Here is a 19,945-nt window from a genome sequence, read left to right on the forward strand (position 1 = left end):
GTTAAATCACTGACCATGATCCACAACGGCCATAGTTTAAGTTCAATCAGGGAACATGTCATTCCTTATCTTTCTCCTCTAATAGAAGTATACAATATACTTTTCTTTTTGTTTGTTTGTAAACATGGAACAGAAAGATAACTGGTTGCTCTTTTCACTCAACCGTAGATGAAGGACGGCCATGTGCTCATTAAATATGGGGAACAAACGGGAGAAAAATCAAGGAGATCCAGGCCTTCCAAAAATATAAACACGTAACCAAGAAGGAGGAAATATTTATAAAAAGGCTTTTTAACATTTACTTCCTCTTTGTTACTTATTCTTACATTATGGTTTGCCTTACTTTTTACAACAAAAAACAGCTGCAGTATTTGTTTTTTACATATAAATGGAAAAGTAGTAACACAATAATGATTTTTTGACGAGCGCTGCTGCGGCATCGTGGTGACTAAACGAGTTTAGAAATGAGAAAGGCCAATACACTTTTCAGTAGAGTGTTAGTATCTAGTAGTGTCACACACACTTGTTTGCACATACTGATATGAATAATTTATTATTTCACAATTTACAGCCCACAATGCACGATCCATCCCACCTCATCAATTAAAAAGGAGCATTCAACTAAAAATCCTTCCGCCTGTTGAAAAAGAATTATGCGTCACACGTTCTCACAGTTTCTTCCTCAGTTTCTCTCCAAGTGAGTTATCAATATAATTGATCAAGTCAATCAAGTCTTATTTGTACTTTTGGTCCTCCATTCACTTGTTGGCAGCCCTCCATCTGTCCCACTGCTAAATACAAGTTCAGTAGTTCATGTTGGCCAAATCTGTTCCCGTCCAATACCAACTGAACGTCCTCCTGCTCAGGAGCCTCCAATCACTGAGCTCAGTCTCCTGGGGTTCATGTTACAGAGAGCACATCAATCCTGATCCTTTAAAGATTTCGGCAGGTCTGACTTTCAGTGAAAAGCATAAAGCAGGAGGAGAATGGTGCAGACGCCGATCACTGTGCCGAGGATGAGAGAGTCCCTTCTCTTCCGCAGGTTGATTCGCTGGATGAGATTGTTGATGGTTGGGAAACGGTCGAAGAGAGTCAAAGGTTAAGGGAGATCACAAATATTTAAAATTCCTGAACAAAAACATCCTACAGGCATGGATCAAACACTTTGGCTGTCGATGCCGCGCAAAAAGAAGATCAGAGGAGCGCTCACTCACAGAAGACGGGTGATTGGGGCTCTAAAGGCCCCGTCACACATATCCGTATGACAGAAACGTACGCCGGCGCATACGAAAATTTGTCAGAGTCCAAATACGTCCAACTTTTCATCGAATCGGAAAAGTGAACATTACTTACACTTTTCCAGCTCCGTTGGCCAGACGCTCTGATACATTTTAAATAAGTAAGTGATACGCTATCAATATGTTTGACATACGTATAATAATTAGTTATGTATTCGTTATGTATACGTCAGCTACAACACCGCTGTGGAAAAGTTTGACGTATTTGGACTCTGACACATTTTGAGCTAATTTTCATATACGCCGGCATGTTTCTGCCACACGGAGCTGTGTGACAGGACCGTATGTCTGGCGTGTTCAACGTATCGTCTGCGTCCTTCAAACGATCACAACTTACCATTAATTTATATCAACCTATTGCCGATATTTCGTATACGCCAGCATACGGATATGTGACAGGGCCTTAAGAACGACTTCATTATAGCAGAAATCAGAATCATTTACGGTTATTTTGAGATCACAATTATTAAACATGATTACTTTTCAAAACATCGTGCATTTATTGAACTTTTTTCTTTTTTAACCTTTCCAAGGCAACCTAGAGCGTAAAGGGAAGGGGTGCGCTGGATTTATAACACAAGACGAGAGCATCACTGGGAAACGGATTATGACGGATATCCTGATTATATGGTTTTCATAATCGTTTGAAGCCGAGATCGTAATTGAAAATAAAATTGAATTAATCCCCCGGCCCTGACTAGTAAGGTGAAACTCCCCTTCTCAACCTCAGACCTTCTGGCATTTTTTGGCCTACAAAATCAAAGGATCCCTATCAATATTCATAACAAAGACCCCCTTTCAATCACAGAAAAGCAATATGTGTGTATTGATTTTTTAAAGGACCAGTAGGAATTTCATACCACACATCCACACATCCACCCCCACCCCCACCCCACACACACAGTGTGAGATACATTGGGTGGTTGTTTTTCCTCGCTAAAGTAACCTCAACATGCAGCATAAAGGATACTGGCCAGCGTGTTGACCCGGCTCTGTATGGATTTCAGGAAGCCCCGTTGGGAGGTCATGTTCTCCTTGGTCGCCATGGCAATACTAAAAGAAACAAGAGAGAGAAATTAGTTGAAATCTGTTGATTTGTTTATGTAAAAGCTAAGGTTGGAAATCTTCGAAAACATTTATTTTTGTTGAAATTCTCTTTACATACCGACATAAATTAATAAATCAAATGCTGTGACAAAACAAAGGAAGAAAGAAAAATATCTGGTGTCTGCGGCTGTCGCAGAACTGTAAGAAGCCCGGCCAATCATTTTAAAAATAATTATTCTGCCTGAAAATGACCCTTTTGATGACTGAAGAGACTTCATGAGTTGTCTGCTAGATTTAGCGACTATAGGAGCTCGTGCTGCACGCTACTGGGAATGAGTTGGCTGAGCTGGTTTTACGGTTAGATACTTTCATAATCTACCGTACTCTTGCTAGATTACTAGCCGAGTGCGTTTAACTATTGTTGATAGTAACATAACACTCCAGCAAGTCCACAACTGTCAATCACATTAATCCAAAGTCAATGAGAGTCAAAGTCAAATTCAATGAGATATTTAGCTGAAAAAGGTAAAAGTGTTGTCACCTATTTGATAACTCCATCTATTAAACATTCAAACAAATGATGACATCCTCCTGTGTGCAATGATTCAAAACATGTATGTAAAGACGACACGTCTGTAGGCACGTCCGTGCTAAAAGGAAGGGAATAATTCTGGGGTGAAACATAAGTAATCCCATCACAGCTTCAGCTCTACGTGGTTGCCTACGATATGTGTGTGAGCCGCCTTGGCTTGTAGAAAGAAGGTATAGAATTGCTGTGATATTGTAGCCCTCTTGCTCTCAAACTTGGGCCTCAGCAACTTTCAGTGCAGGAAAGTGCAGCTGGCAGGAAAAGTTTCAGGCTCCAGGTTTGCCCTCTGTGGCATCTGTTACGAACAATAATCAATGGCAGCTACTGAGCCCTCGCTTGAGCCCTTCACAGAGACAGAAGAAAGAAATCAGCTCCCGAGAACCACCTGACAATGTGACAATACTGACTTAATATAGATCTAGAGTATAGTGTCTCAAAAACAGGTGGTACAACGGCATTATACAACTCTTGCCAGCAGAGTGACAACCAGTTAGCACTGGCCACAGGCTCTGACTCCTCCCATCCCAGAGCAACAGAGTCTCATAGGAGGCAGGTCAAAACAAAGTAAATTAAAATCACTACGGTTCTTTACTCTTGGCTGGCAAAGCTGATGAGCAGCAGGCCGAGAGAGAGTGTGTGTGTGTGTGTGTGTGTGTTGGTGTGAGGTCATGGCATCTCCTGACAGTCCGCAGTCTTGGCCTGGAGCAGTGTTTTGGGGATCATGTTCTCCTCAGTCAGGGAGAAACACTTCGCTGACTCCAGCAACCTCGAGTAGTCTTTACCTCAATGCAGAGCTGAAGGATAAATATTCCCTTCACACACACACACACACACACACACACACACACACACACACACACACTGTCCGTGATCAGTCAGTGATTGGGTCTCAAGTTGTCAATTAATCTGTCTAACACTAAAAATAAAAAGGTTGATTTTGTTCAAACGTGCACCAGAGGGAAATGGAAATTAGGATCAAAGTTGTCAAAGGAGTAACCACAGGAAGAGGACACTTCACAGACATGAATAACGTCTTGAAAGGTTGAGTGTGTGCTTTTCATTTGAATAACCCCTAACAAAGCAAACACAGGAAGCAAGCCAAAGGAAAACCTTTTAACTGGTTTAACATTACAGATAGAGAAATATATGCGTTTATTTATTCATCATTTAGCTAGGATTTCAGATGTGACCAAATCTGTAGTCTAATGGAAATCCTAATCTGGAGAGAACAACATGAGAAGTTCAGATTCTACACAATATCTAACCTTAACAACTGTATATGTTGCGACAATTCCCAAATTAAGGGGGTTAAGATAAGATACATAAATGCAATGCTATAGGGTTAAAAAGTTTGGGAAGGGCTGTTGAAAAAAAGCACTAGGGTTGGGGAAAATAAGCAATTAGGGGAAGGGAAGGTAGAAATATCACACAGCATCATCCACCATTTCAGAGACAGAATCCACCAATCAGAGCGCTGTCCAAGCCAATTCTTACGAGATGCAAGGAGTGGAAACGGAAAAGGCAGTAGGTGGGAGAGAGAACAGCCTGGAGGGATGGAGGGTAAATCCTACGCAACATATTTGTCATTTGTGCCGGTCTGCAGGGAGGGAAAGGAGCAGCGACTAGTGAGAGATGGATGGTATCTATAAATCAGTGAAGTGGGAAGAATTATTCTGGGCTTGTGACAGCTCAGTTCATTTCACACACACACACACACACACACACACACACACACACACACACACACACACACACACACACACACACACACACACACACACACACACACACACACACACACACACACACACACACACACACACACACACACACACACACACACACACACACACACACACACACACACACACACACACACACACACACACACACACACACACACACACACACACGGCTTTGAAAACTCCCGAGGAAGATCATCAGTACAATCCACGAGCAACAGCATTGAAAAGATCGCTGATAAAAAGTTAAGGTCCAAAACAATATACGTAAAAACTTTGGGGAAGAAGTCAGCTATAACTCCTGAGGAACACTACAGAAAGAAACAACTGCAATTGAGCAACTAAATCTAGTTTCCCGCACTGTTAATGTCTGAAAGTGAATAGATTTACTGCTGAATGCATTTACACTTTTATTATACCCAACCTTTAAATTCTGCCTGACTATGCATTAATTCTAGATCAGTTTGAGCGCCTACAGTAAGGTGTGTAGTCCGCAACAATAAAACATTTTGAATTTGTTACAGCTCTGACTGATAGCTAGACTTTTCCATAACAATGGGTACAGTAGTACTTTTGCCATATCAAATAAGAAACTCGATTTCTCGGAAATTAATCTGCATTGACCATAACATAAAACTATATTATAATTAAATCATCCGGGAGTCATGTAAGGAACATTAAAGTCATTATTAAAAATAAATATCATAAATGATAATGTGTGGGTGAAAAACATCTTGCCCACTGATTTTCAGAGGATAGAGGATGTGTTGTTTGTTTGTGAGGAGCCTGTCCTACAGAGGGGGAAAGAGTATATTTGATATGTACAGGTCCAACTGTTTATTTTATTATATTGCAGATCTAAAAAAAAAAGATGGGACTAAGAAGACACACTAATTTGAACATTTCTGCCATATAGTGCCTACTGAAGAATGAGGAACTATAAACAAAGAGAGTTTTTCTACAGGAGACTGGACCGAGCTCAACAGGACTCGTTAGTCTGGACATATAGAGGCCATGTTAAGGTCCTTTCTTGCACACACACTGAGGGTCTTGAGTCAGATTCAGCTGGTAGGTAAGACAATGGAGAAGAGGGGGTGGGAGCTGTCCCATATGTGGAGGACAGGAAGTAGGTCTTACCTTATTGTGTCATCCATCAGTCGGTCCGAACTATAGAGAAAAAAAGATAAAGACAAGAAAAAGATGAAGCCATTTTTAGACACAGTCTTTTAGTTAGAGCCTCCTTTAAGCTTTTGCCAGAACGACTCAATGAGGAATGAGTTTAATTTGTCACACACAACCCTCATTTAGTCCCCCAATCTGTAGTAAATGTAAGAACAACAACAAATCTTCTGGCAATTTAAATCCCAAGTAAAATTGCTAACAAATAAATTCTGTTTAACCTCTGGACAAATTAGTGTGACTGTTTAGTTCATCTCCTCCTGATGGAAGATTCCCACAAGAGTCCTGACTGAGCAAACCCAGAGAGGAATATTGGCACGCACGCACAATCCTAACCTGACCATCCCAAGGCCTATTATGTTTAATTTCATGCAACACAATTTACCGGTTTGGTGCGCCATCACAGTGCTTGTGACGATTTGTAATTTCATGTCAGCTTCTGATGATGTAAACAACTATCTCACTCCATAGGGGAATCATTTCACCAGCATGCACCAAACCTGGACCCTAAAAATTGAAGCAGCAAAAATAGAATTCAGTCATAACTCATTTTATCCTTCACACATGTGCTCGTATCAAAATGTCTTCAGTGAAGTCAGACCCTGAGGTCATAGTCTTGAATTGATCCTAATGCTGAACATCTGTTCCAATATGCAACTGCCTTGAGAGGCATAACTCTTTTTATCACATCATCTAAAGTGAAAGTTAAATGTGAACGATGAGGAGAAAACATGCCATTTCATTTATTCCCATTCATCAGATACTGAGCAGCCCTGGACCAGTTTATCATGTTCAAACTTAAAGTGATGAAGACCCAATATTCTCAAAAGAAAAAGGAGGAGCACTATAACATTCAGACCAAAAATGATCATAACTGCAAAACCAAGCAATACCATCACGGAGAATTTATCATTCTAACTACATTTGATTGAGGGCCCGCATTGACCAAATGATCTTGCAGAGGACAGATCATTTGCTGGGTTATATATCGCTGTAATCACTTTGAGAACGGTCCCGCTAATGACCTGTGATGTTAGGATCCTTCTCTCTGCTGGTGGGCCGACCTGGACTGACCTCAACCAATGAACGCTTAACTGTTGGACACTGTAAGTGACACGGCACAGTTACGGTCACAGTGTGGGCCGGACGGCCTTCTGTTCTTGGATCATAGCTCCGCGTTTTAGCACCAAACTTCTATTTGGCAGTAGTTTGTAATATATCTGTTGTCTTTGTCACACTGAAATGGAATAATTTATAGGAATAAAAATCGTTTTGTGAAATGGGATGGTAACTGCCACATAATTCAGAATAAAAGCTGGCCGGCAGCTTTGGCATGAATGAATTGTGGGAGCAGGTGGGTGTACCAACTTGCTGTCATTTAAAAAATTTACAAACCCATTATGCGCATTTGATCATTATTAGGCACACAAGATCTAGAAGTGCCCTAACAAAAGGCTGCGGGTCTGAAATAGAAATAAATGACACTTTAAGACAGCCAGATGACACACGCCTTAAATTATGGAAGAAAAAAAACATGATGGTGGACAGACAAAGACAAACGACTGACAGACAGTTAACGGTTTAGTTTTCTCTGTCTGCCGACAGTGTCATCCATATAAATCATGAGCTGAAGAGTCAAAGAGAGAGTGACTGTGAGCTGAGGTGGGCCTTGATTTATGGAACTTTTATATGCAGAGAGAAGAAGGGGCAAAAAGATTTATGCTTTGATCATCAAGCCGCTGCTGTAGTGGTGAGGTTGATCGTGCAATCACGTTTATGTATATGTGGCCTTCTGTGGTTTCAGCATTGAGTGAGCTCCTTCCGTTTCCCCTGGTCAGTGGCGTTTTGCTGCAGTCATTATATCGCTCATTAGCTCCAAGCTAATTGCCTTTCCCAAAGTGACGTATTCAACACTCCCTCCGCCCGTGCTTCTTTGCCCTCTCTTGCCACTCGCACATCATTTTTTGGTGGTTGTTGTTCTGAATGCTGCATTTGCAGTGTTATACAGACACCACTCCAAAGATTAGAATTATATTACAAATTATTTGTTTTCTTTTGATTCATCAATTATTGGTCTATTGAAGCGGTATTCTGAAAAAAATTAATTTTGCAGCAACCTTCTGAGATTAATGCTCTGTCGGGTTGGCTTTTAGAGCAGCATGAGGCAACTAAAACAATCAGCCAGGTAAACTGAAACAATTACTTTGCCTAAGAAACAGTCTAGCAAATCTTGGCAACAGTTGCAGTGAGCAAACTGCATCAGCAAAGAGAGTGGTCATAAATCAAAGCTCATAGCTACATAGTCAGCACACCTTACAAATTGTGAGATTCACAGATCTTTACAGTGACGCTGCCAGTCGCCGACCTAAACCAATACGGGAAACTGTAAAAACTAGGGAAATGGGATTTGTTTTCTTCCGACTTGGACACACAACATTTGGAAAACCGAAAGACAGACACTTTGAAAAAGGTTATATCACGGTAGTATGCTGTGTCATTTCGGTGATTAGGTCCCGCAGCTTATCTAGATAACCAGCTAGAAGCAAAACACAGAAATCAATATTGACCCAAAATGCTTTTTTTTTTTTGGCATTTATAGCATTTCACTGGCCATTTTGTTTGCTTCACGGTGTTCATTTAATTAAAAAAAGCGACGGAATTGTCCAGATTTATGATATTTAAAAAAATATGTATGGAAGAGTTATTTGACATTGAGCTGAAAAGCGGTGTTTCATTTGTACACAGCGTTAAGGTTTTAGTGACTTTAGATGACTTATAGGAAGTCTTTGGAAACTAGTCATGTAAGCAAGTAACAGGGTGCAAGCCTTTCCACAGCAAACACTCAAATTCAAAAAGCAAATGTGTGTAATGGAAAAGTAAAGTAGTGAAGTAAATGTGCCTCTCTTCACACAGAAAAAAAATCCCTCTGTTGAACAGGAAGTCCTCATCAGAGCGACCACTACCATTAGAGCATTTCCTACATGAACTTTTAATGGACCTGCCCCTCCCTCCTTCTAGTTTATTCATGAACACTGACCTTTATTGCAGAGAGAGATGGAAAAACAGAAACTAGGATGAAGAACAAGACAGAGGCCTACTCACGCTCGATTAACCAAACAGCATCCAGTTAAAGTTAGCGACACTATTACTAACACTTTTTCAAATTGGCCGCACGGGGGCACGCCTCAAATCCTTCCAGTCCGTGTACTTCAGGCTGCTGCTATCCACCTCGTATTATCTTATCACAAAGTTTCACAGTAGTTTCCGTCGTTGCCAGGGTCACACGGCGAGCTGCGACAGCAATTTGAAAAAGTTGAATCATCGTAAACTCTGAATGCAGCGCCAAAAAAGCTGTGTTCCTTCTCAAGAGTGGCAGCCTCCCTCCCCGTCCTTGTAGCCAACCTTGGCAGCTGCTGCTGGCTGTCCTAAAAAAGCACCTAAAGTGTCACTATGCTTTTCCATCGTCTCCTGCTACGGCATAAAGTACAGGAAGGTCTGACTGATAAGGAACTACACAAGGTTCATCACTACAAGCCAACTAAAGAGGAGGTTATCTTAAAAATTAATCAGGGCATGTCTGTTATTAAGTTCTGTGAAGAACCTAATAACAGACTGGCAAGCACTCCACCCACTGCAGACATTTATAGCTGAACTGGAAGGGGCTTGTTTTCTTTTCTTTGGGATGTAATTTGTCTTAGCTGATCAGTTTGGCAATGCTGCTCCCAACACTTGCCAATATATTGTGAAACACACACACGCACGCACACAATATACAATGCCTCCTATGCCGTTTGTGCAAATTTATATCGATTATACATTACATCATCTACCCTAAAACCACTGTAGAGACAGAGCATTTGGATCTCCCGCTTGCCTCAGGTAAAAAGACAACTGCATTCAGTGTGAATATTTAAAAATAAAAAAAGGTCTTTCTAGAGACAAACAAAAAACGCAGGTTCACATAAGGACTGCTCATTATTGTCCTTTATTTTTATTTATTTTTAACACAGTCTAGGATACTATTTTAACTTTAACTCTCATCTTTATCGAGTATCCATGCTCTGTCTTCAGTGAGACTTCAGACTATTTCTCTGGCCACTAACACATTTGAGTCGCTTTCTCTTAAGGCCCTCTTTCCTGTTGTATGGCTCTAATGGGAACAATCAAGCGTAACTCGATCCTCATCGTCAATCTCTTCCTTCCCCTCCCAACTTTGTCTGGTCTGGCGAAGCCCTATAATATGGGTTTTGGTAAGATAATTTCATTATAGATATCCTGATCAATTGCGCTGGATTGGCACAAGGGCTTAACTGCTGGGAACGCGGGTTCAACACAATGAGTCATTCGCCAATCCTGTTCTCATTTCACGTTGCTAAGATTATTTCATCATCAGTAGTAGTTTTTGAGCCCAGTTTAAATAAGTGAGGAAGGTACACAGCAGATACAAGTAACAGTCTGACTGATTTCACACCTCTAACTCTCTTAGTGAAAGGACAGGAAAAATGTCCCCCTCTGCTTCAAAACATGATCCATTAAGGCGTTCACTTGGGTCTTTCCTGGAAGTGTTACATAGTGAGTATCACAATGCAGCTTTAGACCGTGGAGTGTGTCTATGTGACTCTTGAAAACCCCCGTGCGGCAACACTGACAGAGTGCTACTGCAATTAAACTTCATTAATAAATTCACTTAAGGAGTTACGTTTGAAGTAGTAGCATACTGCAGCTACATCACTTTCTCTTTCCCCTCTTAGAGTCCTAAACCTCGATTAAGGGCATCTTTCAATACAGAGTACCGAAGCAACCAGAGTTCTCGATCGCAAATTTACTGTGAAATCTGCAACAGCGTAACAGTTACGCTACACCTTCAACACTACTCGTCTATCACTATGACAAAATTTGTCTGCCAATAATTGACAGTGAAATCCTTCAAGGAACATTGAGTTGAAAGCACGTGGCAACCAAATCCCTCAAAATTAATCCCATGTAAAACTTTTTGGATTTACTCAAACAACGGCTGTTTCCATCCATCAGGAATGGACAACTACTGGAAATGTCAGTTTCTGTATGCACAAGGGCTATTATGAGGAAAGTGGGTTTACTGTGGAATGATCTATTAATTCTTTGGACACCGTACCAGAACTTGGCAAAAGGGTTTCTAGAACAATGCAAAAGTCATGTTAGGTTTCACAAAAAAATCTTTCAATTTTTACAAAAACTGCCATGTCAATGCAAGGTTACCTTATTAGTCTTCTAGTTATCTTATCATTGCATTTATAAAAAATAAAAAATAAAAAAAAGGTGTTCATGTTGCTGACTTCACCCCTTGTATACGAGTCACTCTATAAACCCCTTTTCATTTCATAAATAAACATTAGCCATGTCATATCAGAGCAGGTAAAGCCTGTTTTAAAAATGAATTAACAGGTCTTTAAAAGAGGAATAATTGAGACAGTATTCATTTGAGAGATTGAAACGGGAAACAAACATTTAGCCACAGAGTATCAGACTGTTTTGTATTTGCTATGTTCAAATAAATCAGATGGGATCATCCAGCCTGGGAAATGTAAAAAGCTCTTCTGTGGTTTTTCTATATTGTGTTTATTTTTGAGTGCGAGTGCGAGTGCGAGTGCGAGTGCGAGTGCAAGTGTCCTGCTGACATCCAATTTTACTTTCCACACAGGGCGCCCCCTCACAGATACACACGTACACACGTACACACGTACAGATTTCACAAACTTTGCTACCTCATGCAGTTTTTCAGTGCTGGAGAGTCAGCCAAATGATAGTAGGACACTAATGAGGTTGTTGGCAGATCATGGTTTGACCTACTGTGTCAGTATGAAAGGTATGCCTAACTAAGCTTTAAGATGCCAAGTTATGTAATGGAGTAAAAAACATTTAGCATCACTTGGGAAGGCAATAAAGCACACCCACCCCCTTTAAATAAATCTAAACCCGTCTCTGCCTATATCTTTCTTCAACAGGACATTAATTAAAGCACAGACGTTTTGTTTTTTGTTGCCACTAGCCAGGAAAGCACTCAAATCTATCTGCATTCTCTCTATCCTGAAGTATACAACAAACTTTAGATTAATTAGTGTGACCTCATGAAAAAGTGACTTTCCATCTGCTAGAGAGCATCTGCTCGAGAGTGAAAGCATAAAAGAGAAAAAGCACAAAGGGGTGCCAGAGCTTAACAAAGCAAGCATCGGTAACAGCAATGATTTCCGGGTTTCCAAATGGCTGTGCTGCACTGTCACGATGAGTTATTCCAGCTTTGATTCCTGACAAGTTTAGGGTATTGCTTCCCTCAGGAAAGACTGTAAAGCTCTGGGAAAATGGCAGCTATATTCCACTATGAAATGCTAGGATTGATATACCAAAACTAAACTATTAAATATTAGTATTTTTAAAAAGTTGGATTGTTGATTACTTCGGATTCATCAAATACAGCAGAGAAAGGTGACGGGAACTTACTTTCTCATATGCTCATGCTCCTTTAGAAACAGCTCTGTTCTTCTGTTGTTGACCCCGGAGCCACTCTTGTATGTTCTGAAAAGACAACGCAGATACACTGGTTAAAAACACACTTTACTGCTCATTGCGATATTTAATCTGATCCAGTGACCAAAAGGACCAATTTTTAATCAAATAGCAGTTGGCACCAATATCACTGCCTTTACGGTAAAAGCCTTCTTGTGGTTCACCAATAGAAAGCTTTCAGTGTGAAGAAGGCAGCAGCAGCAGCAGGAAATATATGGTTTGCATTAGCAGAAACTTAACACAGCAAATACAGCAGTGTGGTTGTAGTAGAACCGATCAGGCCTGGTACTCCCCTGCTATGACGCATCAATTGAAATGCCTAAAACCACAACTCTACATGCCAGAACACGGCTAAATGTTTCATACTGGGCAGTGTGGAAAAAGCCCAATCAGCTGCCTGGCCTCACCGCCTCCTCAACAACAGTTCAGAGTGAGTGGGACTCTGTAACGTCCCATCCACATTGTTTACTTTTCTACACATTATCCATGTAAGAGACCACTGATTCCATTTGATAGACAATCTCAGGTTAATAATAATAATAATAATAATAATAATAATAATAATAATAATAATAATAATAATAATAATAATAATAATAATAATAATAATAATAATAATAATAATTAAAAAAAAAAAAATTAAATTTAAAAAGCAGAAATAAAAAAAGGTTTGCTCTTTTACTAAGCTATCTGGTAGCAAAGTTAATGGCTGGGATGTTTTACCACTCCGAGCGAACACATCACACCCATTCTCTTTTGCTTAATGCACCACTAGCTATCAGCTTCCCTGAACAGCTGACTCCAAGTGCTCTCCTGGGTTTCTGGTCATTTAACACAGCCCCACCCTCCTGCTGGGCGACAATGAGCTAAAGAGCAGAGGAGGCGAGGGAACTGTGAAACATAATGCGCACACACACATACCATAAACATCCTACCACACCCAGCTTACTGCGAGCAGTCCAAGAACAAATGTGCCCACTTTATCCCAAGAGCGCCATCCAAAGCCATTGAATGGAAATACTATATTCCGTGCACACACACGGCACACTCCACCGCGGCTGCCTTGAGCCCAATCTGGCCGCCCCACCAGTAGAGCGGATACCTTTGTGGGGTTAGAACTGCCTTTACTGACAGCTAGCTCCATCACTCCAGCAAGGCTTTTTAAAAGGGCACCAATGTAAATCATAGGCAAGCCGTCATTGTTGTTGCTGACATTTAGAATCAAAGCAGGACAAGAGGGATCGTTAGGTCTGAGTTCAGCTCTGCTCCAGTCTACTGTTATGAATGGTAAAGCTGCGTGTATGCGCGTGCTTGAGAATGTGTTTTGCTGAAAGAGTCTGCAAGCACAGTAAAAGATATTGACACCGTTTTTGACAAAATGACATATTTATCATTTATGCTTTTTGCATTAATGAGACAGTGTGCACCTTTTTTTTATCATTATGGATTTTTTTTTATGTTTGCAGTGTAAATGCATCAAAATCCACAGTTAACAGCGTCCTGCTCAGGTTTACTCCATGCCCAAGATCTCTACTGCCCTCTACCTGACAAATGGCTCCACTGCTGCAGAAACGGCCATCACTGCATCGAAGGCATGAAGGCCAACACGTTTCAGAATTAATTGACCTTAACATTTTGCTTTCCGAAACACAACTTCATCTGCAGTACATTACTTTGCGACTTTTAACACTTACACACTTTTTGCAGTTGTTATGGTGAAACTAAACTAAGCTGCTCTAGCCAAGAACAAAAACAATGTCAGACTTTGTTATTGATTAAATCGCAAAGTCATTAAATATTGGGGCCATTTTGGTATTTTTCTCACCCCAATTCTTTACTGTTTGGGACAACTCTACTAAGTAAACTTGGATAAAACTGCCATCATTGATTTTCTCTGTACACTCCTCTGAGAACGATCAGATGGAAACGAGTTTATGATGCCAAGTTAGCTCACAGTTGTGTTATTGCTCTCAAGCAGCATTACAGGTCAAGGCAGTTCAACAGATCAAGTCTTCACAATAATAAGCTAGCCCTCCGAGCTGTCCAGGATCAACTGCTTTTATATATTCTCACACCTATTGATGGATATGCCCCTATACCCCACCAGCAAAGGTCAATAGGGAGGTTAGGGACAAACTACTCTTTAAAATAAATTGTCAAATGTAAAGCATGACTCGACAGCTCATTGGTCTGCGCCACAACAGCAGCAGTTGTAATTCCCCTACCTGTAAGATCAGACGGTGCTCTCATTAGCAGCCCCCGGGCACATTAGTCATCGTTAGCCTGAGCAGTGGGTCAACAAGACTGGCTCATTTCGAAGCATTAGATTCATCAGCAGTAAGCCTATTAGTAAGGTCGGTGGCACTCCTTAGTAATGTGATTTAATGAGAATATTGAGGGAACTGTTGCATGTCCTGCTGACCTCTTGGGATGTCACCAACTAAGTAGATATTCAGGTTAAATGTGATTGCTAATGTGCATCATGAATTCAAATTATCACTGGACATTAATGGTTTGGTGGTGCACTGATACAAGTAGTTTTAAAATGGGTTAACATAAAGAATGCGACTACTTGTGAAATAGGAGATAAATCACTATCACAACAAAGTAATTATACTTTGTTCATTTACGTAGAAAGAAAGAAAGAAATTGTGGGGATGGGACTTTCTTACTTTAATAAATCGTACGAACAATAGCAGCAGTCTATTGCATTAAGTAGCAAACAAGCCAAGCACTTCTGCATCATCTATAGAAAACATGAGGGTGTTCTGTACAACTGTTGATAGCCTGTTATGTATCCCCATAATCCAATGTATAAAAGTTATTCGATACAGCTGTCTCACATAGTTCCAAGTTATTGGGATCATTAAAAATACTTCAGCAGCAGAGAGTTGTGATTTGTTTGCTCCATGTGAAAGCGTCTTTTGTCATACGGGTGTAACACTTTGTGTACTTGCAAAGTTACTGCCTTCCTTCACAACACAGCATTTTGTCTCATGTGTTACGAGGTGGGAAATTGGCATTACAGATTTCCCTGAATATTGATCCCTGCTCCCATTCACACATGACCGCATACAGGAACTGTTCCTGAATATTGCATCAAAGACTGCATGTATCACATTTTACAGGTAAAAAACTATGAGAATCAAATGATTAGTTATGATATAAGTGACTGTGAGGCCTGTGGAACGTGTACGACTGTATGAGGCATCTGGAGACTATCTGCATACTCGATGGATGGAAAGGGATCAATAGGAATCCCGCAGTGCTCACCGTATGCTGCGTCTCACCGATCAATAAGCTATTACAGAAAGAAACGACAAGAGTCATGGTCTGGGGGAGCTTCCATCTCATTTCAATACTCACTCACAACTCAGCCAATCTGAGCAGAGGACACACTTTCTCAATACAAGGCCAAATAGGCCATGAATCTTTAGAGGTTTTAATGGCCAACATCTTTCAAGAACGTGCCAAGTGGAAGTCAAGGCTCAACTATCCCTCTAAGGAATAAGGTCTACAACATAAAAACACTGTGAATAATGCTCGAAAGTTTTTATTCCTTCACATCCACTAAGATTAAACACAAGCAATGCGACACATGATGACATTATTACTGCAATTATTTTATTGCAATGCCACGAACAGTTTCATGTGCACCTTCACTAGGGCTGAGCAATATATCGGTATTATATCGATATCGTGGGACTAGATGACGTCTTAAGATTTCATTCATTATTTCTACATAACTGATGATTATTCATTAAAAATATCAGCGTGTAAATATTTTGTGAAAGCATAATATCGAGGTATTTGGTTATAAAAATAAATGTAAATAAATAAATGATATTTGATTTTCTCACCTTCAGCAGTCAATACATTTAATGAGTTTAATAGTTCTGTGCATTGGAATTGCATTTACAGTGTGAATAATAGAGTACAGAGTCAATATTCACATAACTGTGGCCACAAGCTGGTATCAAATTAATCATAACCTTATTGTAAGTCGCTTTGGACAAAAGTGTCAGCTAAATTAACTGTAATGTAATTAAAAAAAAGGTGGTGGGACGGGGTACTCACTCAATGTCTTTCCTCACAGACCCTAGCAGGTCTTCCCGTTCCCGGATGGCCAAAAAGTTGCCTTTGGTTTTGTGGAATTCGTGTGTGTAATCCTGCGTAGAAAACAAATCAAAGGGAAAATGAAGAAGGGGTGGAAGAGGAACAAACAACAAAAAGGACAAAACTCAAACATTAACAGAGTGTTTTACAGAAAACAAAAACATGTAAAGTAGAATACATAAAGAGTATAGAAAATAGATGAGCAAGAGGAATAAAGGGAAAACTAATTTGGACGAATGAGAGGGCAAACCTGTAGGATGTCTCTGTGTCGCTGGAGCGTGTGCATGAGCGCAGCATTGAGAGAAGCCGTACCCGGGGTGTTGGTGTACTCCGCCATCTTGTCATTGACTGCAGTCAGCTGAAATGAATCAGTGAAACCAGGAGATCAGCAGATATTAAGTTAAAGAATCCTAATACAACGTGGTGCCTATGCATAACACGGTAACACACGTACAACATGTGTCAATGTAAGGATGTACACTTTCATTAAAAAAAGATGTCTTTCATGCCAAATAGCCACATGATACAACACATTATAGGGATAAATGCATTGTACCTTTGTGAGATCAAAATTGCACAATATTACTATCATAATGTTATTTACTAACATCTTTCCTTGATGAAAGACCGGACCCTTGGCATAAATCCAGCACTATTACAGTCTTTTTGCACGGGCCACTGGCTCAGGAGAATTTACTTACTTTGGCCAGCAGCTGTTCGATCTCCACTGACATGGTGTCAAACATCCTGTCTTGGGTAGAGTTGTTTAGCAGAGGGGTGGTGTCTGACCTTGAGGAGGAAAAAACAAAGAATGGAGAACAATTAGAAAGATGACTTAAAGTTGTTCGCTTGAGCTAGTTTTTTTTTTTTAATGTTGCAAAAGAAAGTCTGTTCCAGATTTATTGTGTCTAAATACTACAAAATATGTTGCTATTGATTTGAGGAGTTTTTCTAATCATATGTTACACTAATGAAATTAAATGTTAAGTTTAGCACAAAAACTTGATATTAAAGTGTAAAGAAACTTGGGTTCAAACCGTGAACATTTTTAGCTAATGAAATTGGGGGAGGAATGGCTTAGTTACCAAAAGAAACAAAAAAGGTGTACCAACAGTGTTGCGATAATAAAATCTTCTCCTTCCCTGTGGAGGAAGGAGACCTTGCTAGGATATTGTAGCTAGTGACCAACACCCTTGGAGTTGGTATGTATGAATTCAATGTATTGTTCATAGAAACTTCCTTCCTGCAGCCAACACTTTCCTGTGCTGACAAGCTTCCACACACACATCCAGGACCTCTGACTGCCATGTCTTAGGCCACTTTTGCACCTGCATGATCCTTAAGATTGTTATTTAAACATTGGGAACATTTTTCGTTGTGCGTCTGTGACCTGAACACTGGTTTTGCAGTCAGTCAGTCAGTCACTCACTATCTCTCACACACTCACACACTTTATTTATTATTATTTATTAGAGATTCAACTAACAATTATTTTTATTATCAATTAATTTAACAGTGACAATTATTTGGTCTTTAAAATGTTAATGCCCATTATTATTTCCCAGAACACAAGGTTGCATCTTAAAATTCTGTGTATTATCTAACCATCAATACACAATCAATGATATTCAGTTTACCATCATATATGACAAAGAAAAGCAGCACACCCATACATTTGAGAAGTTCAAAATCAGAAAAGTTACTGAAATGATTAATGGGTTATTTAAAAAGTTGCAGATTACTTTTCTGTTGATCAAATAATTGATTAATCAACTATTTCTAATTATTACAGCTATACAATTTAAATTGTAACCATCACATCAAGGGAACTCAACCTATAAGGTCAAATGTGCTTTTGCCTTGATTAACCTGCAGTAGTAGTCAGAAGCAGTTTGACTTGCTGGGGGTATGGAGAGATATTGGAAGTCCTTCCTTGCTGCTGCTGCTGCTGGCAGACTGTATAATCAGCACTGCTCCCAGTACACCGCACATACCAAGACTCACAACTCTTTCATTCATGTATGTGCAATATCTCCAATTATGTGCAATAGCATATCCTGTGCAATAATTTGAATTCAATATTCAGTCTAATATATTTTGTTTTTTTAACGGTTTACTTATTTATTATACTTTTGTATTTCCTCTTGTTGTTGCACTGTCCCTTTGCAGCTGTAACACTGCAAATGTCCCAGTTGTAGGACTAGTAAAGGAATGTCTTATCTTATCTTACTTGGAGTACTTAGTTAACGATGTAGTCTCCAGGTTAAGGTACCTTTGCCTCACTGCTTAAACTACTAAACATCCCATGACCTGTATGACTGGGAATAATTAACAGACTTTTGCTTTCAGTTGGTTGTTAACTCTGCAGGTGTGACGTAACGTACGTGTCTCCTCGACGTCCATCCCTGGAGCTGCTGTAGCTGGTGCACAGTTTACTGAAGGAGACCAACTTTAGGTCGAGTTCATTCTCCAACTGTCTGGCCTGCTTACGCAGATCTGTAACAGGACCACACACAGGGATATAGAGAAAGACAACATGTTTAAATTGACCAACAGCTCAGTTTAGTATGTTGCCAAAGCAATGGGCAACGTTATTACAGCAACGCTTTTTAACTAGTGACGTTACCATTGGAGTGAGCTGAACGGGCAAACTTACACAAACCGAGGGGGAAATAAAGAAACCGGTTTCTTCTAATAATTACCATCTAATGGGTGCAATAGCTGGCACAACAAACTCTCAATGTGTCTAGCTGGTAAACATCGTAACGGTCATTTACATAGCGATATGTTAGCTAGCTTGTTGGGAGCTAACGTTAGTCGTTGTAGACACACACGTATGTGTTTAAACAATGGACATGAGCCAAACACGCCAACAGGGACACTGGCAAATGAATTGTTGACATTATGGATACTGTACTATATGTTGTCTTACATCCTGTTTTCTTAAATCGAGTTTAATTTAGCTCCCTTACCTTCCCAGTAGCTGCTGCCTCCTATTCCTGCCATCTTTGTTGTCCTGCTACGTCACGGATATTAGTCCAGGACGCGTCACGTGTCAGAAGAAGACTCCACTTACAAAACAAAGACTCACGTATTTAACGCCCTCAGCTCAGCCTCTCAGGCAACACACCGCCGAGGCTCCACATGTATCAGCCATGGTATCAGTCTATGGCACCAGCCAACATAGTTATGTTCCCATTCTTAAAAAATGTTTTCTTTCTCTTTTTAATTTGTTTATTTTTGATACTGTTCCAGGCACAAAATAAAATCCTAAATATTTTTTTATCATGTTTCAAATATTTGTATATTCATGAATATCATTTTATAATAATTCCATATAAATGGAAGTAAGCAATGACACAACAAAATACTGAATGTATAACCTTTAACTCAATAAATATATTTGAAATACTGTCAGATGATGTGATTTT

At 39.9% G+C, this 19,945-nt stretch overlaps 1 protein-coding gene across 2 annotated transcripts; it reads right to left on the reverse strand.

Moving 5' to 3' along the window:
* Positions 1–490: 490 nt before the first annotated feature.
* gosr1 (golgi SNAP receptor complex member 1) lies at positions 491–19,599 on the reverse strand. 2 transcript variants are annotated; one of them, XM_029446363.1, is made up of 9 exons: positions 19,487–19,599; positions 18,899–19,010; positions 17,216–17,303; positions 16,765–16,872; positions 16,476–16,567; positions 12,333–12,407; positions 5,814–5,843; positions 2,269–2,351; positions 491–1,083 (listed from the first exon to the last, which is right to left on the reverse strand). In XM_029446363.1, exons 1-9 carry the CDS (start codon positions 19,518–19,520, stop codon positions 959–961), a joined length of 747 nt encoding a protein of 248 aa, XP_029302223.1. In that variant the 5' UTR covers positions 19,521–19,599; the 3' UTR covers positions 491–958. The 2 variants fall into 2 exon arrangements, with proteins under 2 accessions (XP_029302223.1, XP_029302224.1); XM_029446364.1 differs by lacking the exons at positions 491–1,083; positions 2,269–2,351 and adding an exon at positions 3,776–4,577.
* Between the last annotated feature and the right edge of the window lie 346 nt (positions 19,600–19,945).

This window comes from Cottoperca gobio, chromosome 13, assembly GCF_900634415.1.
Source record: "Cottoperca gobio chromosome 13, fCotGob3.1, whole genome shotgun sequence".
NCBI lineage: Eukaryota > Metazoa > Chordata > Actinopteri > Perciformes > Bovichtidae > Cottoperca > Cottoperca gobio.

What these genes read in the sequence shown, in the direction of transcription:
- gosr1 (XM_029446363.1), bottom strand. Translation starts at nt 19,520, where the DNA reads ATGGCAGGAATAGGAGGCAGCAGCTACTGGGAAG. An exon ending in AGGCAGCAGCTACTGGGAAG is followed by an intron (nt 19,011 to 19,486) that starts GTAAGGGAGCTA and finishes GTCCTGTTACAG; the next exon opens with ATCTGCGTAAGCAGGCCAGA. An exon ending in GATGGACGTCGAGGAGACAC is followed by an intron (nt 17,304 to 18,898) that starts GTACGTTACGTC and finishes TTCCTCCTCAAG; the next exon opens with GTCAGACACCACCCCTCTGC.